The sequence below is a fragment of the Petaurus breviceps genome, unplaced genomic scaffold (genome assembly GCF_028583685.1).
Source record: "Petaurus breviceps papuanus isolate PSGF00001 unplaced genomic scaffold, PetGlider_PUasm1.0 90731, whole genome shotgun sequence".
Taxonomy (NCBI): domain Eukaryota; kingdom Metazoa; phylum Chordata; class Mammalia; order Diprotodontia; family Petauridae; genus Petaurus; species Petaurus breviceps.
In genome coordinates this window covers 7,891,102-7,905,705 of record NW_027187325.1, presented here as the reverse complement: position 1 = coordinate 7,905,705, position 14,604 = coordinate 7,891,102, and the positions used below count along the sequence as shown (strand labels likewise).

The 14,604-nt window shown below is 36.6% G+C and overlaps 1 protein-coding gene across 1 annotated transcript in view; it reads right to left on the bottom strand.

Annotated features, from left to right (window-relative positions):
- Window positions 1–14,604, bottom strand: part of LOC138145254 (CLIP-associating protein 1-B-like) — a 61,700-nt gene that overhangs the window by 21,576 nt on the left and 25,520 nt on the right. The window contains exons 3-6 of the mRNA XM_069066892.1: window positions 8,719–8,869; window positions 7,230–7,476; window positions 4,848–5,038; window positions 3,044–3,172 (exon numbers count right to left, since the gene is read on the bottom strand). Of these exons, the coding sequence (XP_068922993.1) occupies window positions 3,044–3,172; window positions 4,848–5,038; window positions 7,230–7,476; window positions 8,719–8,869 (718 nt within the window). The remainder of the gene's footprint in view (window positions 1–3,043; window positions 3,173–4,847; window positions 5,039–7,229; window positions 7,477–8,718; window positions 8,870–14,604) is intronic.

The window sequence follows — 14,604 nt, the reverse complement described above, 5'->3', positions numbered from 1 at the left end:
TGGCTAGTAAGGGTTAAGTGTCTGAGGCTGGATTTGAAATCAGGTCCTTCTGACTCCAGGGCCTGTGCTCTATTCACTGTGCCACCTACCTGCCCCTCTTTTTCCTTTTTTATGATTTCTTTGGGATATAGACCTACTAGTGCTATTGCGGGATCAAAGGGTATGCACAGTTTTATAGCCCTTTGAGCATAGTTCCAAATTGCTCTCCAGAATGGTTGGATCAGTTCACAACTCCACTGACAGTGTCTCAATTTCCCCATATCTTGTCCAACATTTATCATTTTCCTTTTCTGTCATATTAGCCAATCTGATAGGTGTGAGGTGGTATCTCAAATTGTTTTAATTTGCATTTCTCTAATCAATAGTGATTTAGAACATGTTTTCATGTAACTATAGACAGCTTTAATTTCTTCATCTAAAAACAGAGGCAAGGTTCTTAGATGAAAGGGTGGGGAAGAAGGAGCCACAGAAAGTTTGAGGAGGGATGGAAAAGTTTTGAAGAGCTCTTTTGGTAAGTGGTATAGTGAGTTAATTAGGGAAGTACAAACGGATTGCCTTGCTTTAATGAAGGTCCAGCTGAAGCTAAACAATGTGCTTGAGGATGTCTGAAAATAATTAAAAATTCCCTTATTAATCTAATTTTGCCTCAATTTGCTTCTAAGTCCCTTTCTCCTCTGTTAGTGTAAAAGTGAATTTATATTAAGTTCCATTAAAATTATTACAATTTTGAAATCTTTAAGGTTCAAATTACTGAAACTTCACCATAAAAGAGGAAATATTGCCTCTCAAAGAATGTTTATTTTAACAGAGAAGGGAAACATACTATTATGCTCTATTTAATATGCCAGGCATATTATGCCTATGCAATAAAAACTGATTAATATTTCCTCTGAAATACATGTAACAGCAGATCTTGGACTAGAAATGGCTACAGAGATCTTATCCCTACCTTTACCTTCTGCCATTATCATGTAACTACTTCATCATAACAAACTCTCAAGTTCAAAAGGATCACATTTCAAAATGCTTTACCCAATTATTTTGGTTTCACAAAGGAAGTTATACAGAAACTCTAAGTGAAGATTTTTGTTCTTTCTTATGCCCAGATTCCCATTTTACCTCTCTCACTCTCTTACCAAAGGCTGAGTCTCATCCACAAATTCACACATAAAATGACCAAAATTGCATCAGTCACAGGAGTGTATTCCTTAGTTACCGAACACAACTTTGCAGCTAGCACTGAAACAAAGAAGACAAACTTTTTTCTTGTCTGTGTGTGAAATGAATCTAGAAGTTTCTGAATTTCTTCAGGTGGTGATAAATGCATGAAATCAAGAGTGCTGAATGTACAAGTAGAAAAGTGATACAAAAACTTAAGGACTAATATCACACAATCAAGTAAGATAACTGAAAGACAAAGACTGTACAAATCTTTACCCTCCAAACTAAAACCTAAATTTTAAAAAAAATTGAAAAATGTTTTTAATATATTAATTTTAGTATTTTAGAAATATCTCAAAACTACACTAAGACTTTTGAAACAACTTCTACTTAACACCTACCATACACCCAGCACTGTACTCTATCAGGTGTGAAAATTACAGGTACTTGACCTCAAGATAACAATCTTATTGGTGATTCCGTGGTCTGACAACTGATCTGTTTTCTAGCAAGTAATAAATGCAATGAGACATTTTTTCAAATCCAGATTCTTCTTGTAGCTATGCTGCTCCAATCAAAGTCAAATTAATCCTTCTCCTAATTATAGTATAATATTTACCAGTTTGAGGAAATGTAATAAATAAATAAGACTTAATGGAGTAATTGGCTTTATTCTCTGTTCTAAGATCACACCCAGGCATGTAATTATAACTTGTTAAGGTTACTGAAAAAAAATCTACAAAAATAGGATTTCATTTTTATAGCACTTTCTGTTTGCAAAACTTAGATGAAGTTTGTCATAGTGGACAGTGTTGGGCTTAGAATCAAGGAAGATTTGGGCACAGTGAAAAGAGTACTGAAGGGGTGGCTAGGTGGCACAGTGAATAGAGCAACAGCCAGGAAGTCAGGAGGACCTGAGTTCAAATCTGGCCTCAGACACTTAACACTTACTAGCCATGTGACCTTGGGCAAGTTACTTAACCCCAATTGCCTTGCCCTCCAAAAAGCCAAAAAAAAAGAAAAAAGAGAGAGAGACAGAGACAGACAGACAGAGAGTACTGAAAGTGCAGTCTAAAGACCTGAGACTGAATCCTGGCTTTGCCAGTGACTACTTATATAACCTTGGCCAGGGCACTTTTATCCTCTGAGCCTCTGTCTTCTCATCTTTAAAACTAGAAGAATGGAGTAAACATTAGGACCCTTTTGGCTCTATATCTGTGATCACACACACCATGCACAAAATACATATACATATGTGCACATACATATATAAGCATGTGTACACGCATAGACACCCACACAGACACAGGCACACCCCCCCTCTTCCTAAATCTGGCATAAATACTTGTTAGCTTAAAATATTCATCAGATACAGGGAGGAGACACAGCCTGTACCAATGTCTTCAGGCTAGAAAAGTGACTAGTCAGAATGATCTGCCTCCTCTCAGTGACTCATGGTCATTTTCTATTGAAAGGGAGTTGCTTACAAAAGGAAGTCAAGTGAAAAGCTTGGTTCCCCTACTTCCCTGTGACAGCCCACCAATATAAACGTAAGGATACCTATTGTAGGAAATGAGGTGGTTAGTACCTCATATTGTACAGAGAACTGTGCAGTTTCCAGAGATTTGGGATTAAATTCAGTGCTCCTAAAATTCCTTTTAGATTAGCCATGGAACCTTTCCAGTTAATGGGATTTTAGCCCCGTATTAAAACAAGAGTTGAAGAATCTTGTCAGGATGTTTTAAATTTAAATTTCAAAATTCATGTTTTAGTTTCTTCTCCCTCCCTCTCACCCCATCTTAGTCACTTTCAGGATTTCATTTGATACCTGCTTGGTCAGTGGAGATTTACCTTCAATCCCAGGGCCAGACAGCCTGCTTACCTCTTTGTGGGAATCTTTATGTGCCTCCAGTGTCTTCATGATTGTCAGTTCAGCATAGTTTTTAAATCTTGCTGGTTGGTTTCTCAGAATTTCTCGTAACACTCGCAAGGCCAATGCCCGTATCGAATGCTGAGGTGCGAGACGGAAGGAGAGGTGTTAAACTATGACTGTCACACCAAGCTTTATTAAATAACCCCTCTGTTCCTTCTACTTCTACTGAGGTTTGACTCATTCAAGAGGAGAGGCAGTAAAAACTTAACGTTTATAAAATGTGCTTGTATGTTTAATCAGTGAAGGAAACAGAGCAGATGAGGAACAAACTTTCAAGTCATTCATCTCTTGGAATCTCTTTGCAATCATGGAAGAGGGCACTACGTTTTGCCTTAAAACAAACAAAAATAAGGTATTTGTCATTTTGCATTAAATAATTCCCCTTGAAATGCTTCTAGACTCAAGAATTACAGCCAAAGCCTACTCTTACTTTCTGACCTTGTAAATGATGATATCACTGGTGGGAAGACTTGTAAAGCTCTTTCAGTTCACACCCCCTGGCCCCCGCCCCCATCCTCCAATACTGGATGGTCGCCATTCTAAACAGGACTCTTAATCTCAGTAAAAGAGGATGGAGTTTACACTAAACAGTATCTAAAAGGTACATCCTGATTCTTTGCCATTCATCTGTACCATTCACACACTAACACAACATTTATTTATCCTCCACATGACATCATTTTATCTTTGACTAAAAAAAGTGTCCTAAGCCAAACGGCCACAGTAGGTGGTATTTTGGTATTTTGACTAAAGAAAAGTTTGCATAGCCCTCTAAATCAAACTAATGAAGCAGAATTAATTAACATTTCAAGTATTTGATTACTACATCCTCAAATGTTATTGTATAAAACCAACTCTATGATCAACTGTCATTCATACACATTGTAGTATCAGTTATTCTAAATTTTACTTCTTGCTTTCATATTTCATTTTCTAGTAATTTTCTCTGTCCTGCACCTTCCCTTTTCTTTCATTTTTGATTCTTAGAGTCTACACAGACTCTACTCAGGGTAGTAGATTTTTTTAACTTTTGGGACGGAATTCAGCTAACTTTCAATATTCATTTATATCTTAAAAATGGGGCCAATTTCATAATCTGGAGGAAGCTGGTATCCTAAGTTAAACTGATTCCTTAATTTTTAGATTTCTATAATTGTAGCAATTAAACCTTCAAAAGAATTGAAAAAGAACATAATGACATTAATATACTTAGGTAAAAGAATGAGGGCAGATGATGAAAGGGAGCTAACTCTCCATATGGTCTGTTTTAAATGAAATATATTATATACTGTCCATATGTCTTCTGTCATACAAAAGCAAAATGTTAACATAAAACTAAAAGGAAATAAAATTGACCTGAATTTTATCTTTGCTGTACACACAGTTTAAATGTACGCAGTTTGCTACACACAGAGTTTAAAAGAAGCCATCCCATCTTATGACATAACTGCATGCTAAACCAAATCTTCATCAATTATGCACTGTATTGTGGAATCAATCTCCTTATGACACAGGTCTCATAAAATAAAAATATTGCCCCTATAACCTCCAAAGAGCAAAAATTTGCTATAAAAAAGCATAGGAAGTAGTTTTAGTTCTGTCCTGACATCAACATTCGTTAAAAAAGGTTTCCATCAAAAAACTATGAGAGTACAGGAAGCACAAAAATAACTTAAGCCCAACCCAAAGAAAACTAGACAATAATCATGCTGCCAAAAAATGAAAAATTAAAGTCCGATGTAAAATTTCTCACATCTTTATCTCCAAGTGTTTCTAGCAGCAAGAGTAATATTGTTTTGAAGTGTTCTTCCCAAACTCCTAGGTTATCTTCTCGGGTGATCTTGAGTAATTCTAGTAAGGCTCCTTTCCTCTCTTCCACGCGTTCATTGTGATTGGATAATTCTTTCAGGAGATCAGCTACCAAATCAGAATGGTCAATGGGTACTGTGGGGGCGATTGAAAACAAAGAGATTATTCTACAGAGAAAAGTCCAACCAGAGAATATTTTTCCCAATGCTCTGCCCTGTTTGTGGTCTGAACAAATGTAGGTGACTGATGTGGTCTACCATCTTGAGTGGCTTTGATTCACTCATCAAGATCCACAGGCCATTCTGTAACATCTTTAAAATTCATCACAAAGACAAGGAAATAAATACTTAACACCCTGATGTTTCCCTAATATCAATTTTCCTCAGAATAAATCTGACCATAACTGATAGTAAAACTGGAGTAACCTTGAGGTTAATATTGGAAAGTATATTATTCCTTCCAGTTGTGGGGGAAAGACCTAGAGGTAGCAAATCAATATTTAAATAACCACTTTCCTCCCACATGGCCACAACTCTGATAAGTCACACAGGAACTTTACTCTGAAAGGTTAAATGGGAGGAGTTGGAATTTGGGAACAATGTCAACTTTTAGCTTACTTACTAAGCACTACTGTTCTCATGAAGATAGGGAACTTATCAGAGACCTAAACGCTAAAAGTTTTACTATGATTGAATAGGATGGTTCACCAGAGAAGCCCTGTTCTTTGAGTAAATTACAAGTAGATTTCAGATGAAAAATTAAATACCAGAGGCACCTAGCTTCACAGACATATTTCTTTAACTTCTGTCACTGGAGTACAGCCATGTATAGAAATTTTTAAAAAGTAAATCGCCTGTACTTTTTCTTTCCTAGCATCTCACCCTTCTTTCCAAGAATAACTTGTGGAACAAAATTAAGATAGGGTTCATTCCAAAGGAAAAATTCACCAGCTAACACCATGCCTGATGGCCTGAACAATCAGAGGTGACCAATGAAGGCAGCCATTTTGAGTGGTCTTGATTCATTGATCAAGTTCTGTATTGACAAAGAAAATAATCAACATTTTTCCATCCAACATTTCCCATATTACTGAACAAAGGAAAGTGGCTATATGCAGGGTGACATTTAGGCTAATGATATACACCAAATCATTCAGCAGATAAAGAGGTCATAGTGCATCTCTTCTTACTACAAAAGGCTTTCCTAATAATCAAATGGAAAAATACATGTAAACTGCTTTGCAACCTTAAATATAATATAATAATAATGTAAAGCTTAATAAAAATATACTAAAGTATACACTGAAAGTTACTTATGGAAATAAGAGGATTGACCTATCCTATAAAAAAATAATTGAAAAGAAGCCTTCCTATTTTAAAATATAAATTGCATTAGAGAATTGCCTAGGGAAATGACAAGTTAGATGACTAGCTTGGGTCACAAAACTAATATGTATCAGGTGGGACCTGAACCCAGATTTTTCTGACTCTGAGGCCAACTTTCTTTCAGCGCACACAGTACCTCTTGGATTCATGGCAGAGAAGGTGTTGATCTGCAATTGCTGAGGGAATTTCTTCCCTGGAAGTTCCCAATGCCAATGAAATCACAAGTCTAATTTCCTCAAAATACTGATCCTAAAGTTTATCAAACAGGTCAGTGATTTGATTGTTGCTGGTTTTTTTTTTTCAGGGGGTGGTCTTATACTTAAAGACTGTTTTGTCTCAAAAAAAAAAAAGCTTTGGGTAGAAGACAGTAAATACAATTGTATTTTTCATCACTGTCAATAGTGAATAAGCCCAACTCAGCTAGCATTTATTAAGCGTCCACCATATTCAAAGCATTGTCAACACATCAAACTCTCAATGACCTAATCAACCAACAGGTGAAGGAATAAATGATCAGGTTTCATGCAGAAATATTCCCACAGTATAGTATACTAATGTCTTGAGCTCTGATAGACATTTGACACAAGATAAAATGAGGTCTCTATCTAATACTATTTGTCATAGTATCTACGGTATAAGTCATACTATACAAGGGACTTATAAATGGAAGAAAGAAAAAGCCCTCATTAAAACACTGTTGTAATACCATACCAGGGTATGTTAGTAAATAGGGCTTGAGGAATGCCATTCCCAGTTGCTTACTAAACTGAGAAAGTTTAAGTGTCATATAAAGGAATGAAAAGATGAATTCAAAGCATAAAAGCTAAAATTCTACCTTGAATGTGAAATGTGATCAGTATACTCAGAGCTTGGTCCACAGAAGATAAAGCAAAGACAAGCTGTTTGATGAGAATAGGAGGAGATTCAAGAAAGAGACTAACCATCACGAAGCTGATCCATGTCATCATCAAATACGGCTTCTTTCAGAGCAGTCTTGTCATAGGTGTTGATTGTATCAGAGTAAGGATAGGGATTGTATTCTCGAGCTCGGGGCCCTGTGAAGGCTCGTGGAGGCTGGGTGTTGAGGAGCGAGGTTTTGTTATCAAGAGCTGTCCTTCCTCCTTCTACCACATCACTTCCTCCTCGAAGATCAGTGGCAGGTGAAGCTATCCCACCATCTCGTGAAACCTGAAACAATTAGGAGACAGCACCCCATCCCCTCCAATCAATAAAATTTTAAGATTTCTTTTACTTTCACTGTTTTTTTAAGGAAATAGAGAAGGTCCAAGGACTAGGACTTTGATGATAGGGGCCCAAGGAGAAGAGCCTGAATTTATTAGCATCAATGATAAAAGGGGATAAGCTTTTTATCAATTTTAATATCTAATTAAAATATAACAATAAACAGGACCAAAAAGTGTTTCTATTAAAATATACACTTATCCATATGCATATGAAATTGGCCTTATTTCTCTTTATTGAAAAAAAAATGATTTTGAAGGAACTATAGATAGCTTTTCCCAAGGGCATTGGTCACTAATAAAATATACGTTATGGAATTTTGTGTTACGATATGGTAGGATACATACAGGAAATTAGTATTTTCTATGTTTGAGTGAGAGAACACTATCAGAAACATACAATGAGTTAGTGACTGAAACTTTCAGACTGAATGAATTCACAGCATCACAGATTTAGAACTGGACATGACCTGAGGGATTATCTAGTCCAACCATCTTCAGATAAAGGAACTGAGGCCAAGAGAGGTCAAGTGTCTTTTTTTTTTTTTTGAAGCAATCGGGGTTAAGTAACTTGCTCAAGGTTACATGGCCAGTTATTTCTGGGTGTGGTGCTGAGTATCTGAGCCCGGATTTAATCCAGGTCATTCCGACACTGGAGCCAGTGCTCTTACTCGCTGAGCCACCTGGATGCCCCTAAGCAATTGGGGTTAAGTAACTTGCTCAAGGTTACACAGCCAGGTGTTTCTGGGTGGGTGCTAAGTGTCTGAGCCCAGGATTCGATCTCCAGGTCGTCCCAACACTGGAGCCGGTGCTCTTACTCGCTGTGCTACCTGGCTGCCCCCTGAGGTCAAGTGTCTTGAACAAGGTTACGTGGGTGGCAGACCTGGGATTTGAACCAGGATTCTCTGATTCCAAACCTACCACTCTCCTACTCCTCAACTATAGTCTTTCCTGTCACTGTGGGGAAAAAATAAACAAAATCCTGCATTCAGCAATTCCCTATCAAGGTGGTAGTTGAAGATGGCTGCTTATTTCATATGGCTTGGAAAAATGCGTTGAACTGAGATGCTTTAAGGAAAAGTACTCCAACTATCCAGAAGAAGACAGTACAAAGGTGGTTAGGGTAGCAGTCTATACTCAAAAACACATATGGATAGATCTTCTGAAATAATCATCAGGGAATACTTACAATATCACAGTCTTTTTTGCCATCCCGCTTAATAGGTTCATTCAGATCCTCCTGGCTCCGGAAACTAAACTTTTCTATGGCTTCTGTTACTCCACGCAGAGAGCTGTAGATTTCATCCGAGTTCAAGTTCTCTGTGTCATAGTCCAGCATGCTAAAAGATCAAAGGAATGGCAGGTTTTAAAATGGGGCATGGGCATTAAGGTTTTACTTTGAATTGGTAGCACCATTAATTTACAGAGTGGGGTACACATTTAGAATTTTGTTTCTAATAATGACTTGCAATGAAATAAATTATCTTGGCAGTTATCTTTTTAAAGACCCCCCACTAATTGGAAGCTACTTTTTCTTTCTTTCTCTCAGAAAATATCTTGTCATAACAAAATCTGAACCCATAAACATGAGTATTCTAATAATAAGTGAGAAACATCAATAATTATATGAATGCAAGAACTCAAAATAGTGACAACTGGTGACTTAATGTACAGAGTTAATGAAAGTGAAAAGTTTGCTTTCATACCTCAAAAGGTGAAAAAAACTTTTTTGGTGTTACTGGTCTCAAATGTACAAACTTAAATCAAGAAGAATGTTCACCTCAAAATAAAGCTAGTTTTCTCATAATTACATAGTAGCAATATAGAAAACAGTAAGACTGGGTTAGAAAAAGTGAAAGGTTATCTTTAGTAACAGCAGAAAATCATAGAACTTAAAATCTGATGACTCAAAGTCAGATCCATCCTAACAATCAAGAAACAATTCTCATGTAGCCTGCCTGAACTTAGCTGAGAACTTTTAGGCTATTCTGAAAGGTTTTAATTTGTAGCCTTAAAAGAGATGTAGATGCACAATGTAGGCAAAGATGTTACAGAAAAGAACTAGAAGGAAAAGAAAACTGAAATCTGATAGACTTGATTAGTCTAAACCCCTCCCCCTCCACAAAAAAAAAAAATAAAAGCCAAGTGGCATCAAAGCAGGGCAAATTAGCTCAAAATTTTATATCTTTGTAGACTCTTGAATGTACTTCAAAACATAAATAATTTCTTACACACCAAGTGCTTTTTTTTCCAGATTTTTTTTTTGAAGTAAACTACAAAAGATAGAGAAAAGGAAAGGAAAGGCTTTTGGTCTTCTCAAAGTATGTCCTAATGGCCTAACAATTTGTGAAAAGAAGACAAAAGATTCTGAGAAAGTTCCAAAGGAAGAATCACTTTCCTAGCACAGAATATCAAACCTAATGGACAGATGGATCAGCTAGGAAAAAAAAAAAAACCCAAAACCAAGCCATCAAGTGCACCCTAGAAGACATTAGGAACACTTCACAAATTAAACTTCATGAATTTTAGGGAAACACTTAAAAAGGAGCAGATGCCAGTCTCTTGAGCATTAAAACGTGCAAAAAGATCGTGTGATATATATGGAAGACGTCAGGGTATGCCTACAACATATCTGATTATATGCCTGTAAGTACCGATGTTATTAAAGACCAGAGCAAAGCTATACCTGAATTTTGCAAAGGCCATCTGAAATGCATGGCAAGAAAATAAACAAGTGAAAAAAAATGTGTTGTAATGTTTTAGGAAAAATCAGATTCCTTGAAGAGAGCAGTCAACTCTATCCAGTCTTGGAAAGGGTCACAATCTACATAACTGAAAGAATATTACATTTTTTTTTCCTCCCCTAACTTTTCTTGGAGTTTGCAAAGAATACCAAGGCAGAAAATGGATAAGCTTCACTCCCTAAGTATGGCCAGGATTCCAAGTGCTAGGACTTACAGAACCTGGTTCTTATTCAGATGAGGGTACACATTCAGAGGTGGCTGAAAACAGAATGATTTACCTATGATCACAAAATTGGTAGCAGCCCAGTTGGTGAAAAAGTCTAAATGTCCTGTGGTCAGTGCACTTATTAATCATTTTTCTTCCATGGAGAAGAAAACACACAGCACAAACTGGAGAGCTTACAAAAACATCTGCCAACTTAGACACTTAGTCAAAAGGTTGGCTTTGATAGCAAACAAAAGAAACATGTACTTGAACACGTTTGCAGCTGAAATCCGATGCAAGCATTGACAGGAGGTAGAACACAGAACTTAAATGAAGTTCAAGATCTCAGTCCCTTCTAAATTCACAAGGCTATCTTGCTATGTAGCAATTTAAAGGATAGAAGTCTTCAGAAGATGTGGAAGAGAAAAGCATAGTGTTTTTTTTTTTCCTTCTAAAAAAGGTTCGCTTACATATGTGAAGAAAAGCATTTATACATCTGGCCAGTACATTTGTGTTTATATATAAAGACTGGATGATAAACAAAAATATACACAAGATGGGAAAAAAATGCCTTAAAAGACTGCTAATCACAACAACCAAAAATAATAAAGTGTCCCATGCATAAAACAGTGACAGGATGAACAAGAGGAGGTTGTAGAGATATTCAGCTTTAAAAGGATGTCACAATATTATTTTTCATATGTCACCTCAAAAAACATACCAGCCTTTAAACAATTCAACTTTTTTGAAATAGTCCACTTTAGGTTGCATAGCACATACTACTACAATTGGCATTAGTGTTTCTAAAACAGAAAAACCTACTACAGTGATTCTGCTGTTTGGGAATTTCTTGTTCTTAGTTTTGATTAATCAACCAATTAAGAATTTTAATTTAAAGCATTCTGCACACAATAAAGGAAATTCTATGGAAGTAATATTTAAACAAAACCTATGCTTGTAGTAGCTTTAAGATTCTCAGATACCAGTGATATGAGTTTTTTTTTTCCAATACAAGTTAACAAATTTTATTAAAGGTTTTCTTATCACTATCAACAGGCAATGTGCTTTAACTGCTACTTCTATATTTCTTGACTTGACTCTTCATTTGCTTGTCAAACTTTTAAAGAGTCAATGAAATTACATAAATTATAATATTACCATGTCGATGATGTTAATGCAGAGGGTCTTTGCAATCCTAAATGTTAAATAAGGGATAGGAAGGACAGCCGAAGATCATCAGCTTAGGGCTGGAAGGGACATTAGAGGCCATAGATTCCAATCCCTTCATTTTGGGATGGGGAAACTGAAGTACAGAGAGGAAGGGAAGTGACTTGCCCAAAGTCACATGGCTAATAAGTATCTGAGGAAGGATCTGAACTCATAGAGGTCTTTCTGACATTAAGTCTACTGTACCATCTAGCTGCCTGCAGTGAGTTAAAATACCACCTCCTATTACATCTTCTGGACTATTCAATTTCAATCTGCTTCTTGGGTTTCCTATTACCCAAGAGATTAATATTTGTACAAGGGAAATAATGATTTGTAACCATTTCTTTTAATTCTGAATATGTGCTTCATATTAACTTACATTTTTGTAGAAACTTACAATTTATAAAATGCTTTCCTCAAAACAACCTTATGATATGGGTATTGCAAGAAATATTACCTACAAGTGGCCTGACCAGACGTAAGCAGCTTCTATGTATAAAAATACATAGATATTACATTTAATATTGAATTAGGCTTACTGAGTGAATGCTTATCAAGTAAACTGAGAACCAATACACAAAGACATAGTGCCCCATTTTCACAAATTCTGGGTGTGCAGAGTTGAGAGCAGAAGCAAAGGATGACCTCTGGGAGTCCAAATTCAGAAACTAGTGGCCCAGGGAACAAACTACCAGTTTCCCCTGCTTCATGAATAAAGACAATGGTAAGATAAAATGTCAATCCAGTCACAATTTGAAATGTACCTACTTACGCTATTCTAATAAACAGCACAAGCTATTCTATACAAATAGCATTAGCAAGTGGGAAATCAAATTTTAAAATTCAGAGGCAGTGTTTTGATCTTAAAGAGGTATAGAGACAATGGTCTGCAAACAGAACAATTGGGTCTGGTTTGCCCATTGTCCTAATTTTTGACATTGCTAGAGTCAAAAATAGGCATAGGATCATAAGATTTAGAGCTAGAAAGAGTTGTAGAGGTGCTCTTAAGTTCAATCAGACAAGGAAGCTAAGGCCTAGAGAAGAAACTCTTTGCCTCTAAGTAGCAAAGTAGATATTTAAATTTAGATTAGATTCCAGATCCAGTGCTAATGAGGTTGACTGTGTTTGTGTTTGTAAAGAGACTCATATACATAAACATGTAGCCAATCTCGAGTAATGTATGGCCTGTCCATTTGGGATAGATAATCCAGATGACACAGCTGCCTAAGGTGCATTCCAAAAATCAAACCCTGGCTAAACGATAGGTGGTTGGATTACCTGAAATTTTGCATCATTAACTTACTACTCTTCTCTCTGGGAATGATTAAGAGATGCCTATCAATTCTGTATGTCTCTTTCAGACTCTGTCAAAATAAAAGATTCTTGTGATGCTTCATGTATTCTGCTCCTATGTACCACGGTACATTTCTGGCCCACATTTCTTTATTTAAACAAATGAAAATTCCAAATAGTGTATATAGTATCAATTTTGCAACAAGTGCGTGGGTCTACTGAGGTTACTGGCAGTTTTTTACACTGGGAGACAAGATATCTCTGATACAAGTCAATGAATTATGAACTGCGCTTGGATTTTCCTTACACTGTAGAATCTATCACTCTAATGTGATAGGGAAGACTGGCATATTATGAAATGATAATCCACACAAACATTAGTTCATTATTACTGTGTCTCTGCATAGGTCAAACAGAAGTAATGACACATGTTTAATCTCCAAAGGAGAAAATCATACTCATTTTTGAGGAGATAATAATCTGTACCTATAGGTACACTGTACCTATACAAAAGAACTAAGGAACATGACACATTGTCCCTCTTCCTCTAAATCTTCTGTCAACCAACAAGCTTGAGGACTCTTAGGGTTTGTACTCATTAGGGCATTTTGGCTAATGTGTGCAAATGCAAGAGTAAAAAACAGCTTCAGGATTTCTAGCTAAAAAATGGCAAGGCATTCCACTGATAACAGTGCTAGCTCTCCACACACCTTATCCACTCCAGTCATCAGGTGTGGAGGCAAAGGCCCTCTTTGAAGCACTTGATCAATTTTTATAGAAAGAAATAAGCTGACTTTAGAAATGCAATAATATTGTGACACCACAGACAAGTTTAACAGGTAGCTTGTTACCTGGGAGAGTAAGAGCGCCTGAAAGTCTTGTGGGAAGGAGCTGTGGGGATGGAGTTAGGCTGAGAAAGGGGAGGTGGGTGCTTCGACAGCCCATCGGCACTCCAACCCCAGAACCGACTGCAGTGGTCAGAAGAGGAAAATCAGAGAGAAAAAACAGAGAAACAGAACAGGGATAGGAAGGGGAGGGGGAAAAGAAACTATAATCTGAGTGGTTTCAAATTTCGTGCTTCCTGGATAAAGTTATATAAAAATTAACAAAAACAAATTAGACAGGCTACTTCATGGAGTATAATACCATAAAGAAATCAAACACAAATTCCCCTTTTCAGTCCATCCCTGAAACAGACAAACATTACTCTTTCCCAACCCACCCATGGGTATATATCTCTTGTGTTTGTTTTTGCAAATTATGAGTGATCCCAACTATGCACACAGATACTTGAGAAAGTTTCAAATAAATATTAAAGTGTATAAACAACTCATCGATTACTTTAAGGAAGAAGCAAAAAGAAAAACCCAAAGATTTAATTTACAGTTGTTAAAAATAGGTGGGTTTCTTGTAAATTTTATAAAACTAAAGTCTATATACCAGAACCCAAGTATATGTAATGGGAATGTAAATTTTTAAGATCTTCCCTGCCCCTAGGCTAAAGTGCACCTGGAGCCTGGGGTGGGAGGCTTGTTTTTCAATAGATACTTCTTGATTGGCCAGTGAGTCAATAAGGTTGTTACATTCTCTGAGCCAGGAGAAGGCTATATAAGCCCTGATGTGT